This window comes from Neoarius graeffei, chromosome 12 (assembly GCF_027579695.1).
Source record: "Neoarius graeffei isolate fNeoGra1 chromosome 12, fNeoGra1.pri, whole genome shotgun sequence".
In the NCBI taxonomy this organism is placed as follows: domain Eukaryota; kingdom Metazoa; phylum Chordata; class Actinopteri; order Siluriformes; family Ariidae; genus Neoarius; species Neoarius graeffei.
The window spans coordinates 66,954,639-66,969,513 of NC_083580.1; the positions used below are offsets into that span (position 1 = coordinate 66,954,639).

General features: G+C 40.0%; 1 protein-coding gene across 4 annotated transcripts in view; it reads left to right on the forward strand.

The window, feature by feature from the left end:
• cxxc5a (CXXC finger protein 5a) overlaps positions 1-13,227 on the forward strand; it is a 50,363-nt gene extending 37,136 nt beyond the window's left edge. For 3 of the 4 annotated variants that reach the window (XM_060935189.1, XM_060935187.1, XM_060935190.1), the window contains exon 3: positions 11,946-13,227. In XM_060935189.1, the coding sequence (XP_060791172.1) occupies positions 11,946-11,990 (45 nt within the window). In that variant the 3' untranslated portion in view covers positions 11,991-13,227. The remainder of the gene's footprint in view (positions 1-11,945) is intronic. The other variant, XM_060935191.1, reaches the window with a different exon arrangement.
• Positions 13,228-14,875: the final 1,648 nt, after the last annotated feature.

Genomic DNA, 14,875 nt, shown 5'->3' on the forward strand with positions numbered 1-14,875 from the left:
GCATCCACAGTGTTGCATTACTGCCATCTACAGGTTTACCTTGACCGTGCGCTGACAGTTACATCATTCTGTCACGAAACGAACAGCTGATCACACCGAGGTGCTCGCTGACGCTGATATTTATTAGTTTGGTCCTGCGTTTCCTTTCCTTCATAACATAACATCTTTTCTTCTCACTTTCCGTTAGTGTAGTCAGTCTTTCACATTTCATTCGCACACTCACATCCTCCATTTTTCTCTCCTGTTTCAAATTTGTATCCCACAATACCTTGCGCAAACGGGGAAAGCCCACCACGTCATGCATGGCGTAGTATCTTGAATTGGCTCATGGTGAAGCAGGAAAAAATAGTGGAGAATTTAGGGCCACATGGCCCTAAATTCATTAATTGTCCTATTTAAAAAACAAAACAATAAAATTGGAAGTCTGTGATTCGAATTCAGTAGGTTTCAGTCCACTAAACAAAAATAACTGGGTGTTGGGGAAAATTCTTTTTATGACCTACACTTGAAAAATCTGAAAGGCAGTCTACCTTTAAGTCTGTCATTTTATCAACATAATGGAACATTTAGATGTAGGGATTTTTTATTTTGCGCTCTGGCAGCCACTTTGAGTTTTATTTTTCGGCCTACTTTGCAATTGCATGGTCGTTTGTCAGTGGCAATGCTCTCCACTTAAGTGTCTAGCAAATAGCTGGCAAAACTTTCGTGCGTTTCATGGCCCGATTTCATTTTCAGATCGTCCCATCGTGCTCACTGACTGACGATATTTAAGATAAGATAAGATAAGATAAGTCTTTATTGTCATTGTCACTTTTCCAAAGGTACAACGAAATTGAAGGTGCTGTTGACTCATTATGAGTTATAGAAAGAAAAAAAGAAAAAAGAAGGGAAAAAAGGGGAGAACAAATAAAGTATAAAAATATATAGTAAAGTATACAGAGTTGCATTGGTAAAATGGTATAAACAGAATATAAACAGAAATCTATTGTATGGTTCTGTATGTACACGGATTGCACTTAAAATAGTACAAACAGAATTGTTTTGGTTCTGTATGTACACAGATTGCACTGATAAGAAAATATATACACCCATATATATATTGCACAAATTTATTAGTTTGGTCCTGAGTTTCCTTTCCTTCGCAGCATAACAACATCTTGCTTTCCATTACTGTAGTCGGTCTTTCACATTTCATTCGCACACTCACGTCCTCCATTTTGCTCTTCTGTTTCAAATTTCCATCCTACAGTGCTTTGCGCAAAACAGGAAAAGCCCACCCCATGATGCATGACGTAGTATCTTGAATTGGGTCAAAGTGAAGCAAGAAAAAATAGCGGAGAATTTAGGGTCACATGGCCCTAAATTCATTAATTGTTCTATTAAAAAAAAAAATCATAAAATTGGAAGTCTATGATTCGAATTCAGTAGCTTTCGGTCCACTAAACAAAAATAATTCGGTGTCGGGGAAAATTCTTTTTATGACCTACACTTGAAAAATCTGAAAGGCAGTCTACCTTTAAGTGAATAAGAAGAAATATTTATATTTTGAGTATAACGGTGGATCAGAGCTACATTGATACTTTTGCTTTGTTTTGTACACTGCTTGGTATGGTAATGTCAAAATGTAGAGCATTCTTTGGTCAGAAATAAAGTGACGTGTAATAGGAAGCAAATCTTTGCTAAGAAATCGCAAAAATTCCCCCAAGCACTCAACCCAGACTCAGCACTAAATAAATGATTCGATAAAAAATGATATCAATAAATAGTTTCACACATTTTGTGTATCACATCCAGCGTTTACATTCTCCTTTTGTTTGACAGCCTAAATATCCAGAATACATGGCATTTCTGCAGTTTTATAGTTCTGGCCCTTTGCTCAATTTGTGCCTCATCTTATATTCTTATATTCACAGCTCAGAACTCTGTTTCTCACTGCAGTCAAACCATGCACGAGTTTACCTGAGAGAGCACTTCGCTCAGATGGCCTCGAACCAGTTGTTTTAGTCCACACCTGAGTGCGATTGCTGTTTGATTCGAACAGACTAAATGCTGCATATGCATATCAAAGTGCCCTAGATGGCCCAAGGAGCCTGTGTGTAAGTCACACTATAGCTCCTCACCTGCATGTGTCCATATGGAGTCTTGCGTTTGTGAAACCATGTAAGAGCGTGGGCTAGTGACATTTGTGGCCCGTGTATAGTAGCATGTGTAGGTGTGTAGGGAGGGGGTGTGAGGAGAGGAACAGACGGAGGGAGAAGGAGTATGTGGGTGTTGCTGCAGTGTTTGTGGGGTTGGTGGATCTGCAGGCTTCATCGTGTGTTACTGTTGCCTAAGTGAGGGCCATATAAAAATACTGAGAGAGAGAGAGAGAGAGAGAGCGCATGTGAGAGAGATAGTGAGAGAGAGAGGAGGAGGTGGTGTGGTGTGGTGTAGTGTGGTGTGCAGTGCGCCACCTCACACCTCTCTGATGTGTCTGAATTTATTTTGGGATCACTCAGTTTAAACAGCAATAGGAGAAGCACAGGAGAATAAGAACTGGCCAGAACGGCTTGACAAACACTTATCCCAACACTTATCCCAGTCCTTACCATCCTTACTTGCATACTCACCCCAAAAACTTTTCTGTGACCTACCTTAAAACGTACCCCAAAATGTATTCTGCTGCTTATCCCAATGCTTACACCAACACATATCCCAAAACTTCTCATCTCATCTCATTATCGGTAGCCGCTTTATCCTGTTCTACAGGGTCGCAGGCAAACTGGAGCCTATCCCAACTGACTATGGGCGAAAGGCGGGGTACACCCTGGACAAGTTGCCAGGTCATCACAGGGCTGACACATAGACACGGACAACCATTCACACTCACACCTACGGTCAATTTAGAGTTAACCTAACCTGCATGTCTTTGGACTGTGGGGGAAACCGGAGCACCTGGAGGAAACCCACGCGGACACAGGGAGAACATGCAAACTCCGTACAGAAAGGCCCTCGCCGGCCACGGGGCTCGAACCCGGACCTTCTTGCTGTGAGGCGACAGTGCTAACCACTACACCACCGTGCCGCCCATCCCAAAACTTATCCCACCAATTATGGTGTTGCTAACAGGATATTTCCAAATGTTTGCTCCAGAACCTATCCCAGCATTTGCCTAGTTTGTATCATTACTCGTTATTGTACCATTATTACCTTACCCCAACACTTATCCCAAGGTTTATCCCCAAACCTATCCCAACATGTATATGAAAGTTCATCCAATTCTTACCCCAACACTTATCCCAAGGTTTATCCCAAAGCCTACCCCAACACTTATCACAAAGTTCATCCAATTCTTACCCTAACACTTATCCCATTTTTTTATCCCAATGCTTACCCCAGCACTTATCCTGAAGTTCATCCCAATTCTTACAACACTTATCCCAATATTTATCCCAACAATGATCTCAATGCTTACTCCAATATGTATTACAGTGTTTCAGCCAGTGTTGACCCAAACACCTGCCCTAACATTTATCCCAGTGCTTACCCCAAAACTTAATCTGGCACCTACCCTGTTACTCTAACACTTAGGCCAACAAATTCCCCATCATTTACACATTTATCCCAAAACATATTCAATTGCTTAACCATATCCTTACCCAATACTTAAATTGACATTTTTGACAACACGTACCTGTATTATAACACTAACCCCCAGTCTTTACCATTATTATCACAATATTTAGTTACCCTTATTGCTAACATGTAACCCAAACCACTTATTCCAAATCTTAAACTAATAGTTACCCCAGGAACTATCCCAATATTTACTCCCACACTTATTCCAATACTTATCCCAAAATGTCTCCTAGTCCTCAGCTATGCTTTGACACAACTTGTCGTCCTTTGACACTATGGCATTGCACTTCATGAGTGTAAGGCTACGTTTACACTAGACCGTATCTGTCTCGTTTTCTTCGCGGACGCACTGTCCGTTTACATTAACCCCCCTGAAAAAGCGGGGAAACGGGAATCCGCCAGCGTCCACGTATTCAATCTAGATCGTATCAGCTCCGGTGCTGTGTAAACATTGAGAATACGCGAATACGCTGTGCTGAGCTCTAGCTGGCGTCTCATTGGACAACGTCACTGTGACATCCACCTTCCTGATTCGCTGGCGTTGGTCATGTGACACGACTGCTGAAAAACGGCGCAGACTTCCGCCTTGTATCACCTTTCATTAAAGAGTATAAAAGTATGAAAATACTGCAAATACTGATGCAAATACTGCCCATTGTGTAGTTATGATTGTCTTTAGGCTTGCCATCCTTCCACTTGCAAGTAATAAGTGATCTGCGCTGGGATCTCACACACAGCGGCTCAGTCCCGAATCGTGGCTTGTTCACTTCACTCGCGCGCTGTGTGAGCTGCGCAGGGCCGGAGTGCGCACCCTCCAGAGGGCACTCGCTGTTCAGGGCGGAGTGATTTGGAGCGCAGGATGCCTGCGGAGCCGAGCGTATCCGCGTATTGGCGTTGCTGTGTGCACGGCTAACGGTTTTAGTGTCAACGCGAATCGTTTTAAGAACGTTAATCTGATGATCCGCTGATTCGACGTAATGTAAACGTAGCCTAAGTGTGTATGAGTGTATTGTGTTCCTAATTGGGTGTTTGCTTACATTTACTGCCCACTAATTTCATGATGGGTGCTTACTTTCTCGACCATGTTCAAACATAGATATTCAGGAACTGCTGCTCTGTTTATGTGTCTGGCTTTGTGTCTTGACACATGCATTAGAATGGGTGATTGATGTAAGATTAGACTGTATTAAGACCATAGGGAAAAAGCAGCAGGCAATCTTTTAAGCACATGTATAAAACAACCCACAGTATGTCTAAACCTTGTGACATGCTCTTGTCTGTGTATGAATGAAGATGTTTCATTTTTTTATTTCCTGCTCTGTAAAGTCTCTGTAGATGTGCAAGTGGGACGAAGGGCAGGAGACGACTCTCAGCAGGTACAGAGCTACTGCGTTCAGTGTAAAATCAATGAACAGAGATTAAAATGGGTAGATTTAAATGGAGAAAGAATGAGCAAACCTTGTGGGTTAGTGGGCAAGGAAACCAAATATTACTACTCCAAGACCACATGAGAGACTCTGCTATTTTTACAGAGCATGTGTCAAAGAGCATGGGTCATGGGCCTTCACTTGCGAGCTAGTCTTGTGAGTAGGGAAGGCGCTTTTATGCTAACTTTTTAAGCATTTGCTGGTTCATAGGTCACTTTTGACAGAGCTGAAGTGGTTGATGTGTAACAACGTGATGCCAAATAATTTACAAGACGACGACACTGGTTTTACAGCTATATCTAACAAAATGACAATGTCCTTCATTCCTTTACTCAGTTACATATGTCATGCGTGTCAAGGCTCATTTGTGTCAGTGTGAAATCAGTTAGTAGGTCATTCTTGGAATGATCCTTTACGCCACTGTGCTTCTTTCTTTTTCTTCTACTTATCGTCTCAGAAAATGTGTCTGACTAAATTGTTTTGAGATGACTAATTGGTTTTTGGATTGCTTGCTGAGATAGAATACTAGTTGTTGAAAGAGAGAAAATTAATTATCCACAGATTTAAACAGTGACAAAGACTTTTTTGTGACAGACAAATTTAAATTTCAAACTCATAATCCACAATATCGTAACCTTTAGCAAATACATGCGTGACAAAATAAGCAAATGATAAAACATGAAGTGTTTCCTGATTTCCTGTTGTTCTGTGATCGTTTCCTGTAAATCATGGATACTTTGTTTGGTTCTGGTTTGGTTTTGAGCATTATGTATATGTTTTAATATCTTAAAGTGTCAAATCAGAACAGTAAAAACTTCGGCTGGCCTGTTGATTATTCTCGCCAGTGCCGTCAAAATTAACATGAGTAAAGTTTATAGTGCTTGTGTCTGTTTGTGTATTTATTTGTGAATTGGGTTACTCTGACTGAGAGTGAGATTGTGTGGGCTAGAGTGTGTTTGACTCTGTGCATGTGTGTGTGTGTGTGTGTGTGTGTGTGTGTGTGTGTGTGTGTGTGTGCAAGAGGAGACTTGTGAGCTCCTCCTGGCTCGGGGCAGTGTTGGTGAATGTGTGAGATTCTCTGCCGCAGTAGTGTTGCCTTTGGGAGGGAGGCGACAGCTCATCTCCACAGCCATGCCTCAGTACACACAAGCCCTGCCCTCATCTCAATACCAACCACCGCACCTACATACAGCCTCAATATAGCCTAATACACCCAGACACAGCCTCAATACAATCTACTACACTTAGACACAGACTTAGTATGCTCTAGTACGCCTATAACCAGCCTCAGTGCACCCTACAACATCCATGCATAGCCTACATATCCTCAATACTCAATACACCTACACACAATTTCATTACACTCTACTGTACCGACACACAGCTTCAATACTCTATACAACACATATGTACAGCCTCCAAACTCAGTACTGCACCTACACACAACCTCAATACAGCCTACTATTCCGAGATGCAGCCTCAATATGTCCTACTACACCTACATCTAGCCTAAATAAACCCTACTACAACTTCACACAACCTAAATACTCAATACTACACCTACACACAACCTAAATACAGCCTACTGCAACTTTGCATCGTCTAAATATTCAAAACTACACACTGCCTAAATAAATCCTACTGAAACTTTGCACAGCCTAAATATTCAAAACTAAATACTCAAAACTACACCTACACACAGCCTAAATAAATCCTACTGAAACTTTGCATCGTCTAAATATTCAAAACTACACCTACACACAGCCTAAATACACCTTACTGCAACTTTGCACATTGTAAATATTCAATACTACACCTACACACAACCTAAATACACCCTACTGCAACTTTGCATCGTCTAAATACTCAAAACTACACCTACACACAGCCTAAATACACCCTACTGCAACTTCGCACAGCCTAAATATTCAATACTACACCCACACACAGCCTAAATACACCTTAAGAGTACTGCAACTTTTCACAGCCTAAATATTCAATACTACATCTACACACAACCTAAATACACCCTACTGCAACTTTGCATTGTCTAAATACTCAAAACTACACCTACACACAGCCTAAATAAACCCTACTGCAACTTCGCACAGCCTAAATACTCAAAACTACACCTAGACACAGCCTAAATACACCCTACTGCAACTTCGCACAGCCTAAATACTCAAAACTACACCTACACACAGCCTAAATACACCTTACTGCAACTTTTCACAGCCTAAATATTCAATACTACACCCACACACAGCCTAAATACACCTTACTGCAACTTTGCATAGCCTAAATACTCAATACTACACCTACACACAGCCTAAATACACCCTACTGCAACTTCGTACAGCCTAAATACTCAATACTACACCTACACACAGCCTAAATACATCCTATCGCAACTTCACACAGCCTAAATACTCAATACTACACCCACACACAGCCTAAATACACCTTACTGCAACTTTGCATAGCCTAAATACTCAATACTACACCTACACACAGCCTAAATACACCCTACTGCAACTTCGCACAGCCTAAATACTCAATACTACACCTACACACAACCTAAATACACCCTACTGCAACTTCACACAGCTTAAATACTTAATACCACACCTACACACAGCCTAAATACATCCTATTGCAACTTCACACAGCCTAAATACACCCTACTGCAACTTCGCACAGCCTAAATACTCAATACTACACCTACACACAGCCTAAATACATCCTACTGCAACTTCACACAGCCTAAATACTCAATACTACACCTACACACAGCCTAAATACACCCTACTGCAACTTCACACAGCCTAAATACTCAATACCACACCTACACACAGCCTAAATACACCCTACTGCAACTTTGCAGAGCCTAAATACTCAACACTACACCTACACACAGCCTAAATACAACCTCACTCAGCCTAAATACATCCTATTGTAACTTCATACAGCCTAAATACACCCTACTGCAACTTTGCACAGCCTAAATACTCAATACTACACTTACACACAGCCTGAATAGAACCTACTGCAACTTCACACAGCCTAAATACTCAATACTACACCTACACACAAGCTAAATACAACCTACTACAACTTCACACAGCCTAAATACACCATATTACACCTACACACACTCTCAGTACACCCTACTGCAGTTTCACACAGTCTCAATACTTCACATACACACAAAGCACCAATACTCAATACTCCACTGACAGACAACCTCATTATTCAATACTGCATGCCTACACAACCTCAGTTCTCCTTACTGCATCTATACACAGCCTCAATGCACCTGGCTCCACCCACAAATAGTCTTAACATGTGGTAATGCACCTACACACAGCCTCAATACTACACCCACACACAGCTTTAGTACACCACAGTTTGCCTACAGACAGGCTCAATACTCAATATTGCATCAAGCACAGCCTCATTAAAGCCTATTCCATGTTCACATCGCCTCGCTATACCACATTTGGCCTCAGCTACACAATCTACAGCTAAATACAGCCTCAATACATCTCACCACACCTACACACTGCTTTAATACACCACACTTCACCTTCGCACAGCATGATTACTCAATACTACATCTAAATACAGCCTCGATATAGCCTAAAGCACCAACACACAGCTTTAATACATGACACTTCACCTTCACACAGCCTCAATACCAAATACTACATCTAAATACAGCCTCAATACATCCGATTACATCTACACACAGCTTTAATACAACATACTGGACCTACTCAAAGCCTTAATACTCATTACCTCACCTACATACAGCATAAATACTTAATACCACACTTACAGACAGCCTTATTACTTAATACTACACCCATACAGAACCTCATTACAGCCTACTACACCTTCACATAGCATTACATCATACTGCACCTTCACACTGCCACAGTACACCATACAACACCATATCCAACCTCAGTACTCAATACTACACCTACACACAGCCTCAGTAATCAACACTGCATACTTATATATATGCTCTTTCTGTTCAGCTAAAGAGTACGAGTCTCTCTCTCTCGCGCGCGCTCGCTCGCTCGCTCACTCTCTCTTTTAGCATTGAGTACATTTAGAAACTGTAAGACTAAAATTCTTCACTCACATCCTTGTCATTTGGGAACTGTATTTGGTTGGAACTCATTGCTGAAAGTGACCTGAAAAACTCTGGAAAGAACCCGAGGCCTGGAAGTGCAGCATATTTCTGATTTATTTTAAATAATTAATAATAATATAGGAAGAGTTCAGGGGAAAAGCCGACAACTCACCTTTTTTTTCTGCAAATAATTTTTTGGGTAGGCGGTACAATGGTGTAGTGGTTAGCACTGTCGCCTCACAGCAAGAAGGTTCTGGGTTCGAGTCCAGTGCCCGATGGGGGCCTTTCTGTGCGGAGTTTGCATGTTCTCCCCGTGCCCGTGTGGGTTTCCTCCGGGTGCTCCGGTTTCCCCCACAGTCCAAAGACATGCAGGTTAGGTTAACTGGTGAATCTAAATTGACCGTAGGTGTGAATGTGAGTGTGAATGGTTGTCTGTGTCTATGTGTCAGCCCTGTGATGACCTGGCGACTTGTCCAGGGTGTACCCCGCTTTTCGCCCGTAGTCAGCCGGGACAGGCTCCAGCTTGCCCGTGACCCTGCACAGGATAAGCGGCTACAGACAATGGATGGATGGAATTTTTTTGGTCTGATTTCTTTGATAGAACTGGTCTTTTCTTGTAGGACACAATATCTGAATTGATATGCAATAAATAATTGTCATGATCTGAAAAATCAAACTTTATTAAAACAAAATTTTAAAAAAAGGTTTTTGGTCACCTTTGCTTGCAAAAACAAACAAATCCGAATTTACATTTGTAATTATATATATATATATATATATATATATATATATATATATATATATATATATATATATATATATATATAAAGAATTGCATTGGGTCTACAAGAAACGTTGGCGATTTTTCCCACACTGCCACGACATGCTTTTTTCACTCGTGAGTGATGTGAATTGACTGGATTAGATTTCTTTTGACGCCCAACCTGCGATACAGTCACCTGATCATTGACAGTACTAGTCAAAAGTTTGTACACCCCTACTCTACTCATTCATAGCTTTTTCTGTATTTTGTGTTTTCTACATTGTAGAACAATACTGAAGACATCAAAACTATGAAATAACATCTGGAACATAAATGGAATGATGTGGTAAACAGAAAAGTGTTAAAAAACAAAACATGCTTCATATTTTAGATTCTTCAAAGTAGCCAGCGTTTACCTTGATGACGCTTTGCACACTATTGGCATTATCTTAACCAGCTTCATGAGGTACTCACCTGGGATGCTTTTCAATTAAGAGCTGTGTCTCATCAAAGTTAATTAGTGGACGAGTTTCTTGCCTTCATAATGCGTTTGAGATCAAACAGTAAATAGTAAATAATAAAAATACAGTAAATAGCCCTATTCTACAACTGTAGTAATCCATACAGTATTATATCAAGAACCGCTCAACTAAGTAAAGAGAAACGACATCCGTCAATACTTTAAGACATGAAGAAGTGTTTTTTAATGAATAAAAATAAAGAAATACATTGAATTAGAAGGTGTGTCCAAACTTTTGACTGGTACTGTATATTATCGAAGTTTTTCATTTTTTAATGCTTGGTGTTTGGTCAACAAATCATGGGCTCAGGTTTGATGGATGATGTCAGTAGTATCAGCGTGCTGATTTGCTTAAATGGATTTATCGACATCTGTAAAGAAATGGGACACGGTGGATGTCAGTTTATGAAACAAAAACACAAAAATAGCAGGATTTTACAATTGAGATGATTCTTAAGAAAAAAAAACAACCCTGCTGAACAGAAACATGGCACCACCATCACTCCACTGATGGTAGTGGTTCGATTATTTATTTATTTATTTTTACAAACGCTTATCGGCTTTTGTGACTGAACTATTCATGTCTTCTTCTGCAAAGGATATGTTTACCGCATGGTATCTCTTTTTCCATGATTTTTAGCCATATTTGTACAAAAATTGATATATTAGCTCCTTATAGGCATTGTCAGTATTGATCAAGCTGAATATATGGCTAATATTACCAGGCCTGTATTTTGTACTTTGAGAAAGAAGCTTCCATGAGCTCAATTCCCTTTAAGTTTGATTAGTCAGTACTGATACAGTCCATGTTCAAAACCAAAATATGCAAACAAATATTCTATATAGACTGCATGGGAATTCAAGTCTTTGAGCACTTCTTTATTCTGCCTATTAAATACCAGAGCTATCAGAATGACCAAAATGCACAGTGTTAGTCTTAATACATACCTACAACTTCAAAACTCAATACTGCACCTACGCACAGCCTCGATACGCAATACACACCTACACACAGCACTGCTACACTCATTTAGCTGACCACGGCCTTGTCCCAGTCTGCCTGGGCTTGAGAAGCAGACTGTGGTAAACAAGGCAGGAACGGAGGGAAAGTCAGAGCGAGACAAAGAGACACAGATAACGTCAGGGAGTGTCATGAGTGTGAGTAGTGGGGTGAGAGCTCGACGTGACTGCGTGGTGACTAAATAATAAATGTGCCATATCAGGTTTCACGTGGAGCCAAGGCCATGGCCTGTGGCTGGGGGAAGGGAGAAAGGACAGGAGGGACAGCACATACGGTATGAGATGCAGAGGTTTGAAGCAGAAAAGAACTGGAAAGTCAAACACAAACAGGAGATACAAGCAACTTTCTGCTTTTGTGTGCATGATGAAATGAAAACGCACCTTCATTGAAAAAGTGTGATGTCTTAATTATAATTTCCTGTCTCTTTCTTCCCTTCTGTCTCTTCTTTCTCTAAGAAGGTGATGCTGCCGACGGGCGCGGCATTCCGGTGGTTCCAGTAGGGCTGTGACCTCCGACCTCCACCCAAAGCTCTGCCATCAAGTGCAATGCTAACTCTCGCTTGGACCGACTCCAGCACCGACACTGACTAGCAAGCATACAAACCACAAAAAAAAAAAAAAAAAGAGGAAACAACCACCAGAAACTTCATATAAACACACACACACATACACACACAAAGCAGAAACACTACAAAAACGTAATCAATCGAATAATGGATGCACCTACTTATTCCTTGAACCAAAAATTAAACATAATGAAAAAAAAATTATGGCAACTTTCATTCCCTTTTATATGTTTCCATTTTGGTACCTTTTTGTCCTTTTTCCAGCAGGTTTTTTCTCTCGCTTAAACATTGGAACAGTTCATTGCCAAACAGAAATGACAGACTGAGTGTGGACAATCAACAAAATTTCTGTGTTTGGTGTTAATGTCGTTCACGTGTGGAAAGATACAGTACTTGTGTAGAGAATGTAAATTTTACAGCTATATTTTAAAACTAGTGGCTCATGGCAAGCACTATTGTAATTTAGCACCGTTGTTCTTACTTAAACCTCTGTATTTTATTGATTGTTTCCTTTATTTTTTTTAGTTTGATTTTAAATTTATAGATTGGAAAAACTGATCAATGTTTGTCATTTAAGAAAAAAAGAGGGAAACTATTTCAAGATGTAAAAATCCCATTTTCCTGAATGGAATGAAAGAACAAATATATGTCGAGACCCCACGGTAGTGTATAGTCAGGATAGATGATGACTGTTGTACATGTGGGGTTGCTACTACTGGAAGCTCCTTGACCGGCAAACCATCCATTTGTCCAAGCATTTAAGTCTGCACTGTTTTGTTGTAAGACTGCAGCCATACTTTTCGTTACGGCGTCGCCATTGTGCAGGTATGGACTCGTCCTCCGAAGCACTTGGAGACAGCACTTGCTCTACCCAATTAAACGCACTGAAAATGATTCTTTTTTTTTTTTTTAATTTGTTTCTTTTTTTTTTTCATGACATTGCCAGTAGCTACATCTTTTAAAATGAACAGCGATGTTTGTATTGGAATTAGAAGTATGGGCTGGTTTTGTGAATAAAAACAAATGCATGTATTTGTGTCAAGAATTTACAGCTCTGACGTCTGTCTACTTGCATGTTTTTTAAGAAACAATCACAAACGCTTAAAAAAAAAAAAGAGTATGGAAATGTTCACAAATCTTATAGGATGTTCAGTTTTCACTAAGGTTAAAAAAATAAAAATGCAGTTGGACAAGAATTGTCATTTTGAAATGCAGTCAAGGTTTGTGATGTTATTTTGGGAAGGGGAGGTTGTAGCGGATTACAGCGTATAGGATGTATAAAATAAAATAAAACATAACGCAGACTGCTGTTAACTGAGGACAGATATCCACACCAGACGTTAAGAAATGCTCCTGCAGTACGGAACCACCAAGGATCTTCAGGAATAAATCTCTTTCTGTCACACAGTCTGACATTTACAGGTAAAAAACACAATTAGAGATGGATGAATAATTGATATTGAGCCAGTATCTCCGATCCACAGCCGGGGTTTTCTGAGCAGGGCTGTGAAGCCGGATTTGAGTGGAGGGTGCTGGAAGGGTTTGAGATCTTCAGCAGAACCTAAGGAGAGACAGTGAAGAGGCATGATTCTGTTCATCATCGTTATACTTCTTACACCAAGCACCATCCGTTCTGCTCCTTCAGCCAACTTAACTCTTACACATCAAAATTCTGAATTTCCACTCAGACAAAATCAGAAACTAACACTGAATCATTTTTATTCGAAATAGAAACAAATTGTCATAATTGAAAAAATGATATTATCTTTCCTTTACGCTCAGTCCTCAGGAACAGTTGTTTCCTTTGTCCTGTTTCCCTGGGGTATAAATACGATGATGCACACATGAAAAATACCTTTATCATCCATTACTATGGAACAAAACTAAAGAATTTTCAACACAAAGGGGCTGGTTGTTGACTTACACAAATCAGACGATGGGTTTAAAATACATAAGTAATTAAAAACACAATTAGGGTCATAACATAAACTTTCACATGTCTGAATGAAACGTGGATATTTGCCGTACATAATAGACTTTTTTTTAAAATTATATAGACGTTTAAAAGTACAATACCTGTGACAAATCTCTTTCATTGTCGCTTCTTCTCTTATCCAGACAGTGACTGTAAGCTATATACTAGATAAAGATCGTGACTAAAGTCACAGTAATTTGCGCTAGCTGACCTTTGTCAGTTGAAGGTCAAGGAAAAGTTGTGCCCTGCCACCTTGAACCAAAAAAATATAAATAAAAATAAAAATCATGAAATTGACAAAGTTACAAGTGATTGAAAAAAAGATTGTTTTTCATGGATCATTCTGGTTCAGTGATCCAGATCAGCACCAAAAGTCATAGCAACGTAACGCAGCCCAGAGATATTCTTCATGTGAAATTTGGTGATGATTGGTTGAAAACTGAGGGCAAAATAGCGTCCTAAAAACAGGAGAATAATAATAAGAACAATAAGAGGAATAAAATAGAAAGATCCCGAGTGAGACTAACAATTTGCGCTACCATTAGTAGCGCAAATTAATTAACAGAATGGACTCAGTTTCAATCTAGCATTTCATCAATGTAAAAAAACAACAAACAAACAAAACCAGACAAGAAAATCTGTGACCATCACATGCAACACGATATATTTAAGATTTACTGACAATAAATAAACCACCAGACTGCATTGTTGAGCCTGAGGATGAGTTCCCCTGATGCTACCAAATAAAATCTTTCAATGTGCTCGAGTAAGCAAAGACTCACACAGACTGAGGATCTCCTTTGCCTCCACAGTCGGCATGAACACCATCTAATTTGAAAATGCAT